The sequence below is a fragment of the Natrix helvetica genome, assembly GCF_964273705.1.
Source record: "Natrix helvetica genome assembly, chromosome: 7".
Taxonomy (NCBI): domain Eukaryota; kingdom Metazoa; phylum Chordata; class Lepidosauria; order Squamata; family Natricidae; genus Natrix; species Natrix helvetica.
The window spans coordinates 18,581,978-18,601,785 of NC_138558.1; the positions used below are offsets into that span (position 1 = coordinate 18,581,978).

A 19,808-nucleotide genomic window follows, 5' to 3' on the forward strand; every position below is an offset into this window, starting at 1 on the left:
GACAAAATGTTAGGCAAAGAATATTTCTCCATGGAAGCAGACATCATAACTTGATAGAGTGATTATATTATCACACGCAGATAGTCCTTTCTACGCTTCTGGGGATTTTAAACAACTACACTATTTACACAATAGAACCAAAGGCAAGAGTAGTATTCCTAATTGCACTCCTACATTCATGTATTTTCCTTAATACCTTCCAGAATGTAATTCTGAAAATAACATGATTACATTTCATCAGCTTTAATATAATCTTATATATATATAACGCACTATCAGATCGTTCTTACTGAAACTAGATTCTACCGCAGTACAGCACTTAGATGTACTTTTCCGGTGTGTTTTGGACCGTGTGGAAATATATCATAGCACCTGCCTGCAACTCTATAAACCAAGTGGGGTTTTTTGTCATAATTACCCAAGAAGGATACACAATTTGCAGAAGATAACAAGCTCACCCTTGACATAATCACAGTCCTTTGTTCCTTGCCCTATTTTTGTATAGTACTCTAGCATTACACAGAGAATGCAGACAATATGTATAAAGATAGATAATACTCCCATGTTTGCTTCTTCACCAAGAGGTAATTGTAATACATGCCACACAATAGATACACACTGTGGCAACACTAGGCAACTTAGGCTAGACTAGAGGCAAGGCCTGGCTAGCACTTGGGGGGTGGGATCAGAGGTGGTATTCAGCCTGTTCTCTCTGGTTCAGGCGAACCAGTAGTGGCGGTTGTGGGAGGCTCCGCCCACCCACCCCAAAGTAATGCGCGAGCACTATGCATGGAGAAGACAGTGCACAGACGAGGTGTGTGCGAGTGAAGCAAGTGCATGCGCACACTCACATTTGCAAACCGGTAGGGAAGGTAAGTGAATACCACTTCTGGGTGGAATTATATTGTTGCTTTATGATGCCCAAGGAAAGGCACAACTGCTTAAAAGTGTTGCAGACAGGTGCTATGTTTGTGTTTTCACATGTTCCGAATGTCTTTTTTATAGACTGAAAATTGCACAACTTTATTTATTTCATGAATGAAGGCATATATATATGTTGTTTATTTACTTCCATGTACAAATGCCTGCTCAGTATGAAGCAGAATTTATCTTACTTTACTTTGTTAGGTTACAAAGAAAAATATTACTGCATTTTATTATATTAGCTCCAATATAAACTTCAACTCCCAGAATTCCTCCTCCAGTCATGTTGGTTCAGGAACTCTGGCACTGAAGTGTGCAAGTCTTAAAGCTGTCAAGTTACAAGACCCTTGCACCCCTAGCCCTTTAGAAAAAAAACCCCAGGGATGTTCAAATGTGACAGCTTTAAGACTTGTGGACTTCAACTCCCAGAATTCCTCATCCAGTCATGTTGGCTCAGGAACTCTGCCATTGAAGTGTGCAAGTCTTAAAGCTGTCAAGTTACAAGACCCTTGTACCCCTAACCCTTTAGAAAAAAAAACCCAGGGATGTTCAAACTTGACAGCTTTAAGACTTTAAGGTTTAGATAGGACTCTTAGAGGTGGGCAGTGCGATTGGTGAGCCAGCCAATCAGTGAGCGGTGGGAGGTGCGGACCGGTGGGGTGAGAGAGCTGGAACCGGTTCTAAACGGCACGGTAGATTTGTGGAACCTCTTCTATAGAAGAAATTAGAACTGGCAGGAACCCACCTCTGGTGTATACATATTTACACACACACACACACACACACACACACACTCATGTAACCATCTACCCCAGCATCCTAGAAATCATAGATGGCAAAGTGATTATTGATAAAAAATGTGGCTTGAATTTGTTAGATAGACTCTAAGAAATCGATAAAGTTGAGAACTTCTCTGAGATACTGGCAGAAATTAAAAAGGAAAACTAGCTAGTATGTACATCTTTTTTGTTTTTGGACTTTTTAAGGCAACCTTCTTTCAAAGAGCACTTGTTTTCCCTTCTTTCATAACATATTTCCAAGCTAAAGCCTTTTTCAGAGAGCTACTAATATTTTCCTCTAAAACTCATCCCATACTTTCAGAGAATGAGCATTCAAGTCATTTTGATGTGCCTAATTTATCAAAGAAGACAAGATGTTGCACTTAAAGCTCCTAGGTTGTTGATCAAAACCACAGGTCTTATTAGTAATGAGTCACTTATAATGTCCTTGGTAATAGTACTAAATGTCAAATTAAAATGGCTTCAACTATAAACATATAACAATTGCTTCGGAATAAATACCTGTTTTCAGTAACGCATTTCTTCCTTTTAAAGCTTTTATATAAAATGCCAATATAATTTGGAACTCCAAAAATACTGAAGTTTTATGCCTATTTTCAAGGAATGCACCAAACCAAAATGTCAGATCACATTTTAGCATAGCATGCTGTATGAACCCAGTCCATTGTATAGTAATATTCAGTGTGTTTTGCCAAGCCATAAAACATAGTTAATTGAGCAAGCCACAGTTAAACATGTATAAACCATGTAATTCATATTAGGTATTACGCTTCCTTATACAATCTACATACAGTAAACCATTTTTCAGCCTCTGTTCTGGAATTACTTCCAGAGCATACAATTTCTCCTTCATTCTTAACCTCTCCCAAGACATTAATTCTCTCATTTTAGTTCCTGTCTTTCTAGGCCAGGATGATATGCAGATTTTATTAATAGCAAGAGCACTTAGTGTTAGCAATAGCACTTAGACTTATATAGCGCTTCATAGTACTTTTCAGCACTCTCTAAATGGTTTAGAGTCAGCATATTGCCCTCAACAATCAGTTCCAAGTAACATACCCATAGCAAACAAAACTCCAAAGCAGGCAATTTCCTCAAAGAATAAGTTTATTGGATATGTCATATTGGCAAACGAACACATTTCACTTCCTTGCAAGGAATATAAATCTTTCCATTCCCTACTATCCTGTCAGAGCTGAAAAAGCTTCTTGGAGGAGAAGTGAAACACCTTCAAAAGAAAAAAACAAGAAAGTCCAGTTGCCTCCTGAAGAAGCACCTTTGCGACAACTATGACCAAGATGACTGAAAAATCTCTACAGTTAAGTTCATTTAATGACCATTGAAAGTTACAACGGTACTGAAAAGAGTGACCATTTTTTTACACCAGTACCATCCTCTTGGTCAGGTGATCAAAATTCCGGTGCTTAGCAATTGGTTCATATTTATGATAATTGCAGTATCCCAGGGTCACATGATCACCTTTTGCAACCTCCTGATAAGCAAAGACAATGGGGAATCCAGATTCTCTTAATGACTATGTTACTAACTGAACAAATTCAATGATTCATTTAACAATTGTGGCAAGGAATGTCATAAAATGGGGCAAAAGTCACATGACAAACACGTCACGTAGCAACATAAATCTTGGGCTCAATTGTGATCTAAATTCACGGACTAAATGTACTTATGAGTTACCTTACATCCAGATATAACAAAAAACCTGGACTTCACAAATCTTTCTTGCACGTAATTCAGAGGTGGTATTCAGCAGGTTCTGACCAGTTCTGGAGAACCAGTAGCGGAAATTTTGAGTAGTTCAGAGAACTGGCATTTTTACTATAAAATGCTCAGGCTCTTCACAGTTGATGGTATTTCAGAATAGGTCAAACAAAAATATAATGTATAGTTAACACATTTAAAAGTTGTTCATGCTATTGTGCATTCATATTTGGGGAAAAATGCGCAATCCAATGTGGCAGCAATTTGGAGCACTTTGCACTTTGTCCTTCTATCTTTTTTTATCCCGTTCCCTTAGCGGGAGACAGATGTGTTGTCTCTAATTATTCACTGATTGGCATCAGGAGATATATTAACATAATTGGGACATTTGTTCTAATTAGAAAGGAGAACCTGCCACATGTCACCCAACATGAAATGTGAGGCCAACTGCTTCAATAAGAGAGAAAAACACACCATTGTCACAATCACTATTTGTTACAGTCCTAAACCGGTCCCTATTTTTCAGAACATTATCCTCAAAAATTAAGTGCTAAAACATATTCTATGTACAAATAGTAGCAGACAAATAGATAACATTTTTTAGAGCTAAGTTTTGGCTTCAAATATTAATTGATCAACTACTTAAATACCTGAAATTATGAATGTTTAAGGAACATTAAGATAGTTTAAGTTCACACAAGGCAGAATGGAGGAGTAGGAGAGTAGTAAAAAAAAAACAAATGGTTCACAGCAATTAATATTTATTAAATTCATAAACTTAATTTATGAATGCATTAACCTAATTTTAAAATGAATGCATTACAACTGTACATGCTTCAAAACTAATTTAAAAGAAGTGCTTGGTCAACCATAGGACCTCTCTGCTCTTCATTAAAGCAGCCCCATTTTTATTTTTGCAAACTTCTATGTCAGCCTGAAAAAAATGATAGACAGTCACCAAACTTTTAAGCAGTAGATTCCTTAAAGTATTTAAGGAGTGGATTGCTTAATGCAGGGCTGTCAAACTCTTGGCCCATGGGCTGGATGCATCATGCACTGGCCATGTCCCTGCCCGGTTTAGCGAAGGGGGAAAAAGTCCCGATATGTCACATGACAGCGCCGTGACAACGTGCGTTTGACATCCCAGACTTAATGTATTTACATATTTTTTCACGAATATAATAAAAAAGCAATAGCAAAGAAGTGTTGTATTAGAAAGAGGTTCAAAATACTTCTGGATTATTTTCAGAGTTTACAGATCTAGAATTTATCACATAGGTGATTAAAAAACAAAGCTGTTCATTGAAAGAAAATGCAGTAAAAACCAGAGGTGAGAAGGATAAGGAAACTGGAGAAAACAGAACAAGGAAGAATCCTAATCCAATCATCCAACCAATGCAGGCAAGAACGCAGCTACTACATGTACAAAAGCCTAAGAGTGAATAAATACAAACAAAGAAAAGAAAGTAGGCTGTTTTCAAGCAAGAAAAATGGAAGTTGGCATTCTGCCTAGATGTTCAATCGCAATTCATCTCTATAGCAGACTTTGTATATTTTCCCCATCTGACTATTTAAATGCGCTTAATTTTTCTTATTATCCTTCTTCTTTCCAACCTTTCTGATACCTTCCAGAAGATAAATCACAGCAGGATACAACACAAAGCACAGAGAGTGACTATGTCTCTTCTTGGTATGCATAGCCATTCTCCTCCTTTTTCAGCTCCCTATTCTTGCTATATAAAAGGTTCCCTTTTCTGAACAGAATGCAAAATGCTGTCAGGTCGATAAAGTACCTGCAAGAAAATAGGTACACACAGGAGTTCCAATTAAAGGCAACGGCTGCAAAATCGGGAAGTACTCTCACTAAACAAAGCAAACAGCGGTTATATTAACAATCAATTAGATGCAGCAGCCACCTGATGCTACATGTTTGTATAGGTCCTATGTGCTCCCTACATTTTGCCCAGCTGAGTAGCATTTGTGTCACATTCTTTTTGAGTTGGCAAGGATAATGTAATCATTTGGTAGCACAGTAACAATCTCTTTACTCAGCTGCCCCCAGCCCCAGTTGGTACCTAACTTGATTGGAGTTAATACAATGGTTTTTAAGCTCAACTGGGTCATCAAATGTTATAGCTGATGCTGTTGAATTGAATTCTTAGAAACTTCCTTCTATACTTAACAAGGCTAATTGTTCAACTGCTTATAGCTTATTAAGTAATCGCAGATATTACTGATGGGTTGATCTATAACCTTAGGGTGAGAAGTTAATTTGATGAGGCTGCCTCGGTCTGAGATCATTTCTCCTATGGATCGTGGGGAATCTTTGAAAACAGCAGAAGCAATGAGAAAAGAAATCATTAACTACCATAATTGTCCTTTCTTTACTGCAGGAGAATCCCAGTAACCCTCATACAGATGCTTTATTAAACTTTTTACAGATGTCTCAAAACATTTTTATTTTTCACTCAAGGGAAAAAAAATATTACAGCCGATTGTGATGTACTGTCGGTACCAGAGGAGATATTCTGCCGGTTCTAAGTGGTTAGCACAAATCTGTAGCGGAAATCGTGGGTGGCCCCGCCCACCCGTGCCGGCATCCCATTTAGGCTCTTTTTTAGGCAAAGCAGATGCGCAGAGTGCATGCGCGCTCACATTTGCGAACCGGTAAGGAAGGTAAAAGAATACCACACCTGGCCAGTACACAAAGTCTCTTCTCCATACATTGCATACTCCTAACGTGATTTATGATAATTCAAGAGCTTATCTAGAACTGCAAAAACTAACTACAATTGTGATTTATTTTTTAAAAAAACAAACCATATCCATTGAGAGCTCTATGAGTCAAAGAACTGTTCATCCATCCTTGACTCAGCAGGAAATTACACCAGCATGATATTGCTGTCCCCATTGTCAATTCCTATCCTGCTTTTCTTTTATGTCCCCGCAGACATATTCCTTCCTTCCAAAATAATGGATAACAATGCTTAACCGATTTTGTGCACAGAGAGTGTTAGAACTTAACCTTGACTGAGTCATGGGTTGGGATCAAATGAAGGCAACATCTTGGGGACACAGCAGTGTGTTTGTGCCAAAAGGTTCTAAAGCATCTAAAATAATTGTACTCTGAATTATTCTTATTTTATTTCTATAGCCATCCATTTCAAGTGCTAAGTGTATATCATAAATCTTAAAACAATTATGAAACAAAATATATATGGTTACCAAATGAAACTATTGCCATATTATGTACCAAAGGTGCTTTTTCATCTTTTTGACAACCACGACCCGGATAAGTGAGAATCTCCACAGACATTTAGCTATACACTACAGAACTGAAGAAGCTTCTTGGATGAGAAGCAAAACGTCTTTGAAGAAAAACCAGAAAGTTTAGTTGCCTCTTGAAAAAGCACTTATGCGACAGCCATGACCTGGATGACTGAGAATTTCCATAGACATATTGCCACAGTTTTTCTCCGAATACAATCACTCTGCTAAACAACTAATTTCCACAACACTGTCAAACTGTTTACTAAGACTATATTACGATTATTCTTCTCATCCTTCCTATTACTGTATTACTATTATTCTTCTCATCCTCCCTATTATCTATCTCCTCCCATTTATGACTATAACCATGTTGCTTGTATTTTTATGATTTATATTGTTCTGTTTGTGTCCTAGTATGATTTGATTGCTTATTAATAACCTATGACTATCACTAAGTGTTGTATCTTATGATTCTTGATGAATGTATTGTTTCCTCTCTTTTTTCTCTCCCCCCACTTTTATGTACTCTGAGAACATATGCACCAAAGACAAATTACTTGTGTGCCCAACCACACTTAGCTAATAAAGAATTCCATTCCATTCTATTCTAAGATTTTAATATAGCCAAGAAACTGGGCTTTTAATACATTCAGGACTCTAGGCTGCAATTCCTAACCAGGTCTTCATGGTGTTATAGGAAGCCAGCAAGATCAGGATCATTCTAAGCTCTGAAGAAAGAATGTTCCAGAAGGCATGGGCAAAGAAGGTTTATCTTCTAGTTTCTTCTAGCTGACATTTTTGGTTGATGGATCTATAGCATATCCAAACTACCAGATTGGATTGGATAAGTGGTGGGATTCAATTTTTTTTACTACCGGTTCTGCAGGCATGGCTTCGTGGGTGTGGCATGGCTTGATGGACATGGCTTTACTTTACTTTACTTTACTTTACTTTTATTTAGATTTTTATACCGCCCCCTCTCCCCAAAGGGACTCGGGGCGGTGTACAGTCAAATAAAAACACATCAATAAATAGAAAATACAAACACAAAGAGGAGGCAATAAGAAAGCTGTACATATCTAAAGTAAAGTAATTAAAAGCAATATTTAAATACCCTAAAAATACCCAATTAAAATATCTGCCAGGAGGTAGAATAAAACTATAAATGGGCCAGGCGGGCTAAACGGAACAGGTGAGTCTTCAGTTTTTGTCGAAAGGAGCGGAAGTCGGTGGTGGTTCTGATATCGGGGGGGGAGGTCATTCCAGAGGGTTGGGCCCATCACAGAGAAGGCTCTACTCCTAGGCGCCACCCATTGGCATTGCTTAGTGGACGGCACCCGGAGGAGTCCTTCCCTGTGAGAGCGAATCGGTCGCAGGGAAGTGTGTGGTAGGATGCGATCCCGCAAGTACCTAGGTCCTGAGCCATGGAGCGCTTTAAAGATAGTAATTAACACCTTGAAACGCACTCGAAAGACCACAGGTAGCCAGTGCAGCTCGCGCAGGAGCGGTGTTACATGGGAGTACCTAGTACTCCCCATAATAGCCCGCGCAGCTGCGTTCTGGACTAGCTGCAGTCTTCGAGCGCGTCCCAAGGGAAGCCCCATGTAGAGGGCATTGCAGTAGTCCAGCCGAGACGTCACCAGTGCATGAGTGACCGTGCGTAGGGCATCCTGGTCCAGTAGGGGGCGCAATTGGCGCACCAGGCGAACCTGGTGGAACGCCCCCCTTGCCACGGCTGCCACATGGTCATCCATTGACAGCCGGGCATCTAGGAGGACGCCCAAATTGGTGTGCGTGGCAAGGGAACACTACTGTAAAATCTCCATTCCCACCCCACTCCAGGGGAAGGTTACTGCAAAATCCCCATTACTTCCCGATCAGGTGGGACTCGGGAGGCAGAGAATAGATGGGGGTGGGGCCAATCAGAGGTGGTAATTACCAGTTCTCTGAACTACTCAAAATTTCCGCTACAGTTTTTCAGAACTGGTCAGAACCTGCTGAATACCACCTCTGGATTGGATAAATTAGAAACAACTGGGAGAAGACAGTCCCTTAGGTAATTCAGCCCTGCATCATGAATTTACTACCCATGTAGCAGTGGTGGATTCCAGATCTCGTTGCAACTGGTACAGTGCAATGGGGCCCGGCATCCACCACATGAATGTACGCAGCATGCGTGCACATGCACGCATGCGTCCTTACCTCCTGCGATGCTCTGCGATGCTCCATTGAGCAGCTCCATTGTGCAGACACCGTATGCTCTGTGTGCATGCACAGACGTGCTGAAGAGCTCAAATACAGGTAAGGACGGTGGGTGGGCCCTCCGGAGCACCATACCAGAATGGTACCTGGTGCTCCTGCCAGGCACCGGTATGCCCATACCGGAACGTACCGCCTGCAACCCACCACTGTCATGTAGCCACATAATGCACTAATTGAAGGTTCTGAGTGCTCTTCAAGGACAGCCCCATGTAGAACTAATTGCAGTAATCAAAACCAGAGGCCACAATGGCATTTCTAATGCAACTCTTGATCGTAATCTGTAAAGTATATGTTGGGAACTCAAAGAATCAATGATAAATTGAATTCTTCTTGGGAAGAAGAATGTTTCAAACATGACCTCAATTACTTTGAAATATAATAAGAATACAGAGTTATATCAGAACTGGTCCACTTAAGTGTTATACTTCCAGACAGATTTTGAGAATTACATCTTTAGCTACTACTACAAAATGGATGCTCATGTCACTTTTCTGAAAGATAAATGAATTCCCAAATGTTCAACTATTTCAGCTATTGGTTGAAATTAAAAAGGACCAAATTAAAATGGCAGACTTTCCCATAGCAGCATATCAAAAGCTAGTTTGTTATGTAAACTTAAAAGGACCTAAAATTTAGGAATAAAAAAGAAATTGTCTAGCGCTAGGGGTTTCTTTTAAAGCTTCATCAGGACTCCATTGTTTAGTGCAGAAATTCTTCGTTTAACTGTTATCAGACACAAGCACTCACATACACACACACACTTAATTTTCATATACAGTTTTTGGGTTGAAATGCCTGAGACTTTGTTAAGATGGCGATTTGGGAGGAAGGTGAAAGAAATAATACATTCCCACCTGTGATGTTGTGCCAGACTAGAAGCATAGTGTGAGAACATATGCAGATGACTTTTTAATATTCTTATACCTACCTCCATTTTAAAGTTATGACAACACTTCAAAACTTTCAGATTTTGGAAAGATTGGAACTTTGGATTGGTCATTAAACTTTGGAACAGAAAGTGCTGTTATCTTTATAACTAGTTGATAAACGGGCATTGCCCGGGTATTTATTTATGTGTCTGGACCAAATGTGATTTTTAATGTTGGATTTCTCCCCTTACCAGAGGGAACCCCCTTGTGGAGTACTGTGAAGCCATTACCATGACAACTCCACTGCGCTGTACAGTAGAAGCCATTTTAAGGCACAACAGGCTGTATCTTAACAGAACACACACCCTGAGGGGTGTTAGGGGTGTCTTACCCCCACAGTATTTTTTTTCCAGAGAGTAAGTAATCTGTGTATCAAGTTTGATTGAAATTGCACACACACACACACACAGATATATATATATATATATATATATATATATATATATATATATATATAAATAAATAAATAAATAAATAAATAAATAAATAAATAAATAAATAAATAATAAATAAATAAAAGATGGCAGAATAATTCCAAATGGGAATTAGCAGTTAGTATCAAGGTGAGTGTAATGGTTAGGGTTAATTCTATGATTCATTTACTATTGTTAGTGTTTCCATAGACCAGTTGCATTAGAAAAGCAAATATTATTGGAAGCTCATACATCTTTTGTTACAGGTAGTTAGTTACAGTACAGTCAGTTTGTTACAATAGTTCGTTTAGAGACCAAAGTTACAATGGCACTGAAAAATGTGACTTATAGCCATTTTTCATTGTTGCCACCTTTGCCACATCCCCATGATCATGTAATTAAAGTTCAGATGCTTGGCAACTGCTTCCTATTTATGACCTTTTCTGGGTCCCAGGGTCATATGATCATCTTTTGTGACCTAACAAGCAAAGTCAATGGGGAAGCCAGATTCACTTGTCAACTGGGTTACTAAGTTATCAACTGCAGTGATTCACTTAACAATGGTGGCAAGAATAGTCATAAAATGAGGCAAAACTCACTTAACAACTGTCTCACTTAACAACATAAATTTAGGGCTCGATTGTGTTTGTAAGTCGAGGGCCAAAACATTTTTTTCTTGTTTTCCTCTTTAAAATCTTGGTGCATCTTATACTCCGGAGGATCTTATAATCTGAAAAATATGGTATATACAGTCTAAATAGGCAGCTAAATGTGTAGATGATGGACAACTTTCCCTCTGGTAGGTTAAACAGTGTTCCCTCCTGTTGAGGACAAACAGCATAGCAAATATCCTTTCTATGCCACAAAATATTCCAAATAAATAAAACGATCTTACTACTCATCTGCAGTGATTGCCTGCCACTAATCTGTCATAAGATCCTAAAATCTAGGAGGAGTTGCAAATTCATTTGTAAAAAATGACTGTATCCACATCTTCAAACTAATGTGCAGACATGTGTAGATTTCACACGCTCTGAACCACAGGCAGTAAAATGTGGATGAGATTATTTTCTCATAGAGGTTTTAAATGTAAACACATACTTGCGTAATTCAGGAAAAAAAAATCTCTTTTTAAAAGGCTGGATATGGCTTATCTTTCTTTTAAGCAGAGCAATGACAAGCACTTTCAAACTTGCTTGTTTTATTTGTATTAAACAAGTTGACTTGGAAAATTGCAGCCAACTTTCTAACTTCCAGTCTGGCAATTATAATACCTTTCAAGGGCATGGAATCTAAACAAAGAACACACTCATCTTCAAATTAAAATAATAATCGAATCCTTCAACTCAGTTATCTTATATTGGTTTGCCTTACCTTCCCCCCAATATTTTATATCTTGTTCATTACTGGTAGTGACAACAATAAAATACTAAAGTAAGTTATTTGTACTCATTAATTTTCTGAATTTTGTTCTTCTAACAATGTTGGAAGGAGTCTATACAGAAGCTCTCTTAGGCTAATCTCCTCTCTTGGATGTTTGACTTCCCTCCTGATTTTAAGATAAATAAAAAATAAATAAAAAAGGAAAATGGGAATTGTGGGGAGTGGAAGACATTGAACGGCTTTATGGATAGGATTCTTGGACCTGCCAAGTGTTAATTGGTGTTTGCCCCGACGGCAGTACAAATAGGCTTCACAGCCAATTAGCTTGCGGTCATCAGTCTTTTCTGCTTGACAAAGTGAATTAATATGTTTCAGTCTTCAAAGCACAATAGTTACTAACAGACCAACTTGTGGATGACAGTATATCAAAGATGAACTGCAAAAAATTGCTTTTTGAATGGCATCAAAATGTTAGCATTTACTGAATGCCTTTGATGCTATCAAAGGATAGACAAAATCTCAATATGCTAAGGAGGATGACATTCCAGAAGTTGAGGTAGTGTGTGTGTTATTTCCTTAGTGATGTAAACCTTCACAGTATCATCCACCTCTTGTTGAAGTAACACAAAGCCTGTCCTATTTACTGTTATTTGAAATATTTGCTCCCCAGAGTCCATTGGAGTTAGGCAGTTAGTAAACTCAAATATATAAATACAATTAAGGAGATATTAGAGAAGATACCCTAAGAATTGACTTAGGGACTATAAAAAATAATCACCCATCCCTCAAAGAATGAAATATTTTGGGGAATATTAAAAGAGGCAGAATATTATATTTTTCCAAAGAAGAAATGGAGAAAAATCTTAACAAAGACAGAAAGCAGCCCCAACAGCCTCCAGCAGATGCCTGAAATATTTAGAGATGGATATCTTATACCCATTAAGAAATCTGGGCCAACCTATTCACAAATAAAACACCTTCAAGTCCAGATGATGGGATTAATAATTTACAGACACACAAACCTGAAATTCTAATAACAGAACAGGACCTTTAGGACATAATAGGATTAACCCACCACTATTAGAATAGCAAAAGACACAAGGCTCACTACAATGCACAACCCCCTGCAGGATTTCAGAACCCTATAAAAATCCATGTACTCATCAAACCAATTGTCAGCTGTCCCAGAACTACATGCTGTTGTTTGTTCTGCTCATCAATAAACAGAATCCTTCTTTCTAATCAGCCTCCATTTTATTTCCAGCGCCTTTCTCCCGCTTGGAATCGGACTGGATTTTTCTTCCAGCAGGACAAAAAAAGAGGAAAGTCTAACTTCCTCACCAGGAATGTATCCCGAAACATTTAATCCTAGATGTGAAATCCAAAAACCAGCCTTAAACTGCTAAGCAATTATGGAAACAGTGTGCAATACTTAGTCACCTGTTCTCTCTAACAGCATTTTAAACATTTCTAGAATGGATAGATGCTCCAATTATTATGAGCTTTTAAATTAATACTTCATCAATTATTTTTCCTAATAAAGAAACCCCAAATCCTGACTTGCCATACTTATCCTTAGAATATTTATACAAAATTTGATATTGATGTAAAAAAGAGGAGGAAAGAGTACAATTTAAGGGCTTTGCATGTCCTAATATATAGCTTCTTCAACTTAATGAAATATGGTGTTTTTAAATGACAATATAGTGAAATGAAAGATAAAATTCCTCTTCCTTTTCCGGAACGTGTTGAAGAGATGGTTCTGCCAGCGGGTCTGGTGGAGCCAGGTGTGGGATTCAGCCGGTACGGACCAGTTTGGTTGAACCGGTAGTTCTGGCGATCTGTTGGCCCCACCCTGCGCTAGTCTGTCCTATATTTCCTGTTTTAAGCCCAGCTGATAGGCACAGCAGAGTGGATTGCCGCATGTCAGCTGTTTTATTCACCAGGGCTGCGGCAGAAGGCATGCGCGCAGAGTGCATTTGCATATGTGCGCAGAGTGCGTTTGGCATATGCATGCGTGAAGCATACAGCGGTTATTACACCGGTTGAATTCTACCACTGGATGGTGCTCATTAAAAGTCTCATGTGAGGTGCTGCTGCTGGGGTGGGGGTGATTTTTTTATATTAATTTATTATATGATTCTTCTTTTATTACTTTTATTGTCCTTACATAAGGTTTCATATTCTGTAAGGCGCCTTGAGTCACCATCTGCAAATAGGTGGCAATATAAATTCCCCAAATAAATAAATAAAAATAAAAGCACACCAATATTTTGCTCATTGTTTTTTTTTTACTCAGTTAGAAAGCAATCATTGAAACGATATGTATTAACAGTACTGAAAATCTTCATGTCAACAAATGCCTCCCTTTGCTGTAAACATTGTTTGCTAAAATATTTTTTTTATTGATAGGTATATATGTTGAAGTATTATTCGTGTAAAGAGATGAGGCAAAGCAATTGGCATTTAATAAATTCTCATGCACATATGATAATATGTGAACACATATTACTTTACTTTACTTTACTTTACTTTATTTCGTATTTCTAGACCGCCCCCTCTCCCAAAAGGGACTCATATGCAGTCTCTCTATATAGAAACAAAATATTACTTGGAGTAAGTAATCATATTACTCTAAATCAGGCATTTCCAATTTTTTGGCTTGCCTTGGCGTCCACTGAGTAAAGAGGAATTATCATGGTGCTGAATATAAAATATAGAAAATAACTATGGCTAAAAAATCACATAATAATGTTAAAAGCTTGTATATTATTGTGAGGCACTAGCTGTTCAGGGCCGCATGCAGCTTGTAAGCCATGAGTTGGATTTGAATGATTTAAATAATTATCTTGTTTAGCTCATCTGTAGCTTACCAAATTTATGGCTGAGTGTGTTGTCTGACTTTTTGTAAACTATTGTTAAAGTAAACCATGGTTCAATTCAAGAGGATCCCAGTCACTATATAAAAAGTCGGACAATTGTTATAAGCTTAGATTTAAGAAAGCATGAAATAAACTTACAGGTATTTCCAAATATTTTATGTATAGTTGTGTTAGTTTTTCCACATACATATTGTTGCCCGGTATGATAAAAACAAACAAGACTCTTTCTAATTAGAAATTAAATGATTCATATTATAATGAAATGTGTTTAGGTCTATTGAAAAAAAAACACAGCCAGAAATATCAACAACGAAATGTATGTTTAAATAAAAATATCCTTTTTTGTCTATGTATGCACTCTTAGACAGTTTGATTTAAAAGAGCAGCATTTACCAAGAAGATTTTAAAAAACCTTTCTGACTATAAAGTCTTTTTTTTTGGGTGGTCTTATAGAATATTTTGATGGACATTTTGAGAACTCAGTGGCTAAGACACTGAGCTTGTCAATCAGAAAGATTGGCGGTTCGGTGGTTCGAATCCTAGTGCTGCGTAACGGAGTGAGCTCCTGTTACTTGTTCCAGCTTCTGTCAACCTAGCAGGTCGAAAGCATATGAAAATGCAAGTAGGAAAGTAGGAACCACCTTTGGTGGGAAGGTAACAGCATTCCATGTGCCTTCGGTGTTTAGTATGCTGGCCACATGACCACTGTCTTCGGACAGTGCTGGCTCTTTGACTTTGAAATGGAGATGAGCATCGCCCCCTAAAGTCGGCAACTACTAACACATAGTATGTGCAAGGGGAACCTTTACCTTTACCTATATAATATTTTAAACCATTTGCTTTTAATTACCTTATTTTCCCTGTCAAAAAACTAGTGTTTTGTAACTGGTTGAATATGACATAACCCCTCCCCCCCCTGAAAACTTCTCCTTGTATTAATTGTGTTTCTTCACCCTTTGCCTGGCACACAATCATTTCTGCTTTGAGAACAAAACTATTAAAACATTGGGAGGGACGATTCGTGTCTTGTGCATAATTTAGAACCCAGTCAATCTGCCAGTCATGAATAATCTCAGCTTCTAGCAAAGGTAATGAAGTCCCTAAATACCATCATGCAATTGCGATATGACGCGCCCCGTTATAAATATTCTTGTCACTATGCAACAGCTGGTTGTTAGGCAATTCAGAAGCAAGGAAACTGATAAGTTCTTCTTGAGAACAGTAGTTGATTAATTCTGGTGTTATCACACCACTAGCTTCCAACCTATCTCTGCATTAAATTATTAATCTCATTGCACCAGTCTATAAAATAAAAATGGGAAAGGAGTAAAATACATTAACCATGTAATTATATTTATCTGCTGTTTTAAGAAATCAGGATATGCTTTGAGATATGCTTTATACAGACTGGCTCAGCTATCTCATAGAATCCCACAGAAATTGGTCAGAAAAGAAAATGACAAGCATCTTGTTACCAAAATGATGGTAATATATTTGGATTTCCTTATCTGGAGGGCCTTTTGCACGGGGTAGACTGAGAAAATATGAGGTATGATTAAGAATAAACAATATTTTATTACTAAGTTGTGAAAATGCCTTCGATCATTTGGAAAATACAGTACATTGTGATGGAAAAATCTTCTTGCTTTCTCACTTGTGTATATATTAAGTTTATATCCTGCCTTTCCTTCAGGTGCTCAAAAGAGTGTTTATAGTGCTCCCTCTTGTTATTTCCCTTCACAATGATCCTGTGAGGTAGGTTATGCAAAGGGAGAGAGAGAGAGAGAGAGAGAAAGAGAGAGGGAGGGAGGGAGGGAGGGAGGGAGGGAGAGAGAGAGAGAGAGAGAGAGAGGCAGAGAGAGAGGGAGGCAGAGACTGGCCCTAAGTCCTCAACAAAGCTTTCATGGATGAGAATAGATTTTATTTTATATTTATTGTTCTGATCTAAAACGGTTGTTGAGACTCTAGAAAGAGTGCAGAAAAGAGTAACAATTATAACGGATCTGGAGACTAAACCCTACAATGAATATGCTGAGTATGCTTACTACAATGAAGAGTAGGACAAGAGAGTGACATGATAGCAGTTTTTCAATATGTGAGGGGCTGTTACAGAGAAGAGAGAGATCAACCTATTCTCCAAAGCACCTGAAGGCAGGACAAGAAATAATGGACAGAAACTTTTCAAGGAGACCCAATGTAGAACTAAGGTGAAATTTCCTGTCAATTAGAACAATTAATCAGTGGAATAACCTTCAGAAGTTGTGGGTGCTCCATCACTGGAGGATTTTGAGAAGAGACTGGACAGCCATTTATACGAAATGTCATAGGGTCGTGATGGCGATCCTATTGCATGTATGCTACAGGTGGCATGTGGAGCCATTTGTTAGGGCACACGAGGCGTTGCCCTGTCGGCTGGCCAGTGTACATGCACGCACTAGCCAGCTGACATTGGCCTTCTTTTGAGGCCATTTTTCACCCTCCAGAGGCTTCCTTAAAGCTTCCGGAGCGCAAAAATTGGTCCTACAGGCAAACAAGAAGTTCAGGAACGGACTTCTGGTTTGCTCATAGGGGCGGTTTTCGCCCTCTGGAGCTTTCAGGAGCCTTCTGTGAGCAAACTGGAAATCGCATTATGGGTGTGGCACACCCCTGCACGTTCTCCCTGCACTCCCCCAGCTTTTGGCATATGAGCCAAAAAAGGGTGTGTAGTTTCTAACTATACACCTTCCTTTGTGCTGCTATTGGAATAACAGCATGTTTGAATATATGCAAATGCAATCCACCTGTAGTCATTCACTTCCGCTGCTACTGAACTCCTCAGTATTGTTATAATTATAATCCTCCTATTTTCCAAGTCACTGCTACCCAAAACAGACCACATAATGTAGGAGAACATGCATACATTTTATACAATTGAGCAGCATCTGTTTCAATCACAGAGGCAAGCTAGGTTCAAGTACATTTTTAGTTTATTAAGGGATAAAATGATGGGGGATCCCTCTTTTGATCTCTCTCTCTCTTAGGGAAAAAATTGATATGTAATAAACAATTGGTCACAATTCCACAGAATATCAGATGTCATATTCCAAGGTGACTTCTTCACTTTGGGAAGAATTTCAGGAAATCCAATGGACGCCTCAATAAAAGCCAAGTGTATTAGTCGTCTTATATCTCCGTCCCTGCTACATTTCTTGTAACTCTAATGGTATATTGGTAATACCACTTTACAAAATGCATAACTTTTCCTATATAGCCAAAATGAGAAATGTGAAATATCTGTTATACTTATATCATAAATTGGCTTCATTTTCACTATAATTTGGCATATCCAGAAGAACTTTTCTCTTTATCTGGAATTAGATTAGCTGATGGATAGATCCATTATGTAATATGGCAATAAATACATTTGTAGTTTAATATGTAAATATATATTTTTACATATTTTAGGTTTTCTAAATCTTGTCTTGAAGCAAATGTTTCAAATGTCATTTGGTGCAGCATCTCAGCAAATAGTGCTAAAGCTTTTACCATGAACGGTATTATAAAGCCTTTATTTATTCAATATAAAACAAGTTTTACATACGTCTATTCAACTAGTAGACGAAGTGGAAGTCTTCGTCCAATTTAAAAGAAAGTTCACAAGCATTTTTAAAAGCAGCACGACCTCCAAGTTTGAAGGGTAGGTTTTTCTTAACAGATGGGCTTCCTAGTCAGAACATTTATAGTTTTTTCCCCTTTACTCAGTAGGTCACTTCCTCAAGATAGATATCAAGAGACTTATTTCATTTGTTTTTAATTGCTGTTAAGTAAAACAGACATGGAACATTAAAAGATGGATTATAGTTTTCCTTTGTTCCAGATCCTTATCAGACCACAGCAGGTGCATACTTATCGTGATGCAGTTTAAATGAGTCACCATATGTATAATCATAGCTGTAAAAGTAAGTGCAGCATTAAAATTAATTTAATAATATATATGAAAGCTGATTATTTCAGTATTCAAATGTTGGCATGGCCTGATGGGGGAAGAAAAGAGTTATATTCATATATGGTGAATATACCATGGTGCCTGTCTTAAGAGACTAATGTTAGCTGTGTTCTTGTTTCACCAGAGGAAGCATAAGAGTGGAAGGAAGCAACCCATTGTAACTTTGCCTAATTGACTCTGAAGTCATTAATCAGCTTCCAATCAATCTATTCTACCAACAGCAGGCAGTTAGATGTCCATTATCTTCCATTTATCATGCCATCACCTAATTCACTGCACCATTAGCCATAGATTAGGTCTCAGGATAACAGCATCAGCTCCCCACCCTTCCAAGACTCCTGTCACTCACCTCAGCCACTGGGATTCCTTCAGGTGGGCGACACTGAAGTAGGACTTCTTGCTCCAAAGATACTTCCTTTCCTAATGGTTCCTGTTCAAAAGTTTTCCGTAAATCTAAGATGGGAGGAAAAACATATTTAATTGTACTATTTGCTTAACACAGAGACACCCCCCCCCCCTGAAATTGTATCTCAAGGACTAATACATGGATTGCAGTTCTTTAAGTTTTGTGAGACTGCTTCTAAGGTATACTAATATTGTATACAAAAAGTAGAAGATAAGAAAGAAAGAAAGAAAGGAAGGAAGGAAGGAAGGAAGGAAGGAAGGAAGGAAGAAAGGAAGGAAGGATTGATTTGTTACAAAAATAAATGGAATGGAATTGTGGTTCAGTAGATTGAACTGGCATAGACCGGAATGTGATTGATTCAGCCTTTTCTAATTAGAATACCAGTAAAGCACCAAGCATTAAGGTGATGTGATGGCCATGTACCAAGAAAATGTATAAGTAGCATTTTTAATGAAAGATCCCCATTATACTCTGCTATGACTATCTTATTAATAATGGAGAGTGGGATCTTAGACAATATGTTTTGCTCCTACTGCTCTGCACTTAGCTTCATAGGAATGAATTCCAGTTATTACTTGTACCAAATGAAGTAAGAGATGGGGAGGGGAGATATAAGGACCAAGACAGTTTGAGGATAAATTACTCTTTGACTTAAAAAAAAAACAGGAGGTGTTTAGATCTGCTTATCTTATAATGTCTGTCTTTTGTTCACTTGAAAATGTGAGAATTGAGACTGGATTTCTATCTACAGATGAACACGGAGCATGCAAGGCCCTTACAATCAGGTATTTATTTTATGGTTTGCTTTTCCAACTTGTTTTGAAAAGTTAATTGA

General features: G+C 38.1%; 1 protein-coding gene across 1 annotated transcript in view; it reads right to left on the reverse strand.

Annotated features, from left to right (window-relative positions):
* UNC5C (unc-5 netrin receptor C) overlaps positions 1-19,808 on the reverse strand; it is a 334,341-nt gene that overhangs the window by 77,290 nt on the left and 237,243 nt on the right. Inside the window, exon 4 of the mRNA XM_081960098.1 lies at positions 18,917-19,020. Within this exon, the coding sequence (XP_081816224.1) occupies positions 18,917-19,020 (104 nt within the window). The remainder of the gene's footprint in view (positions 1-18,916; positions 19,021-19,808) is intronic.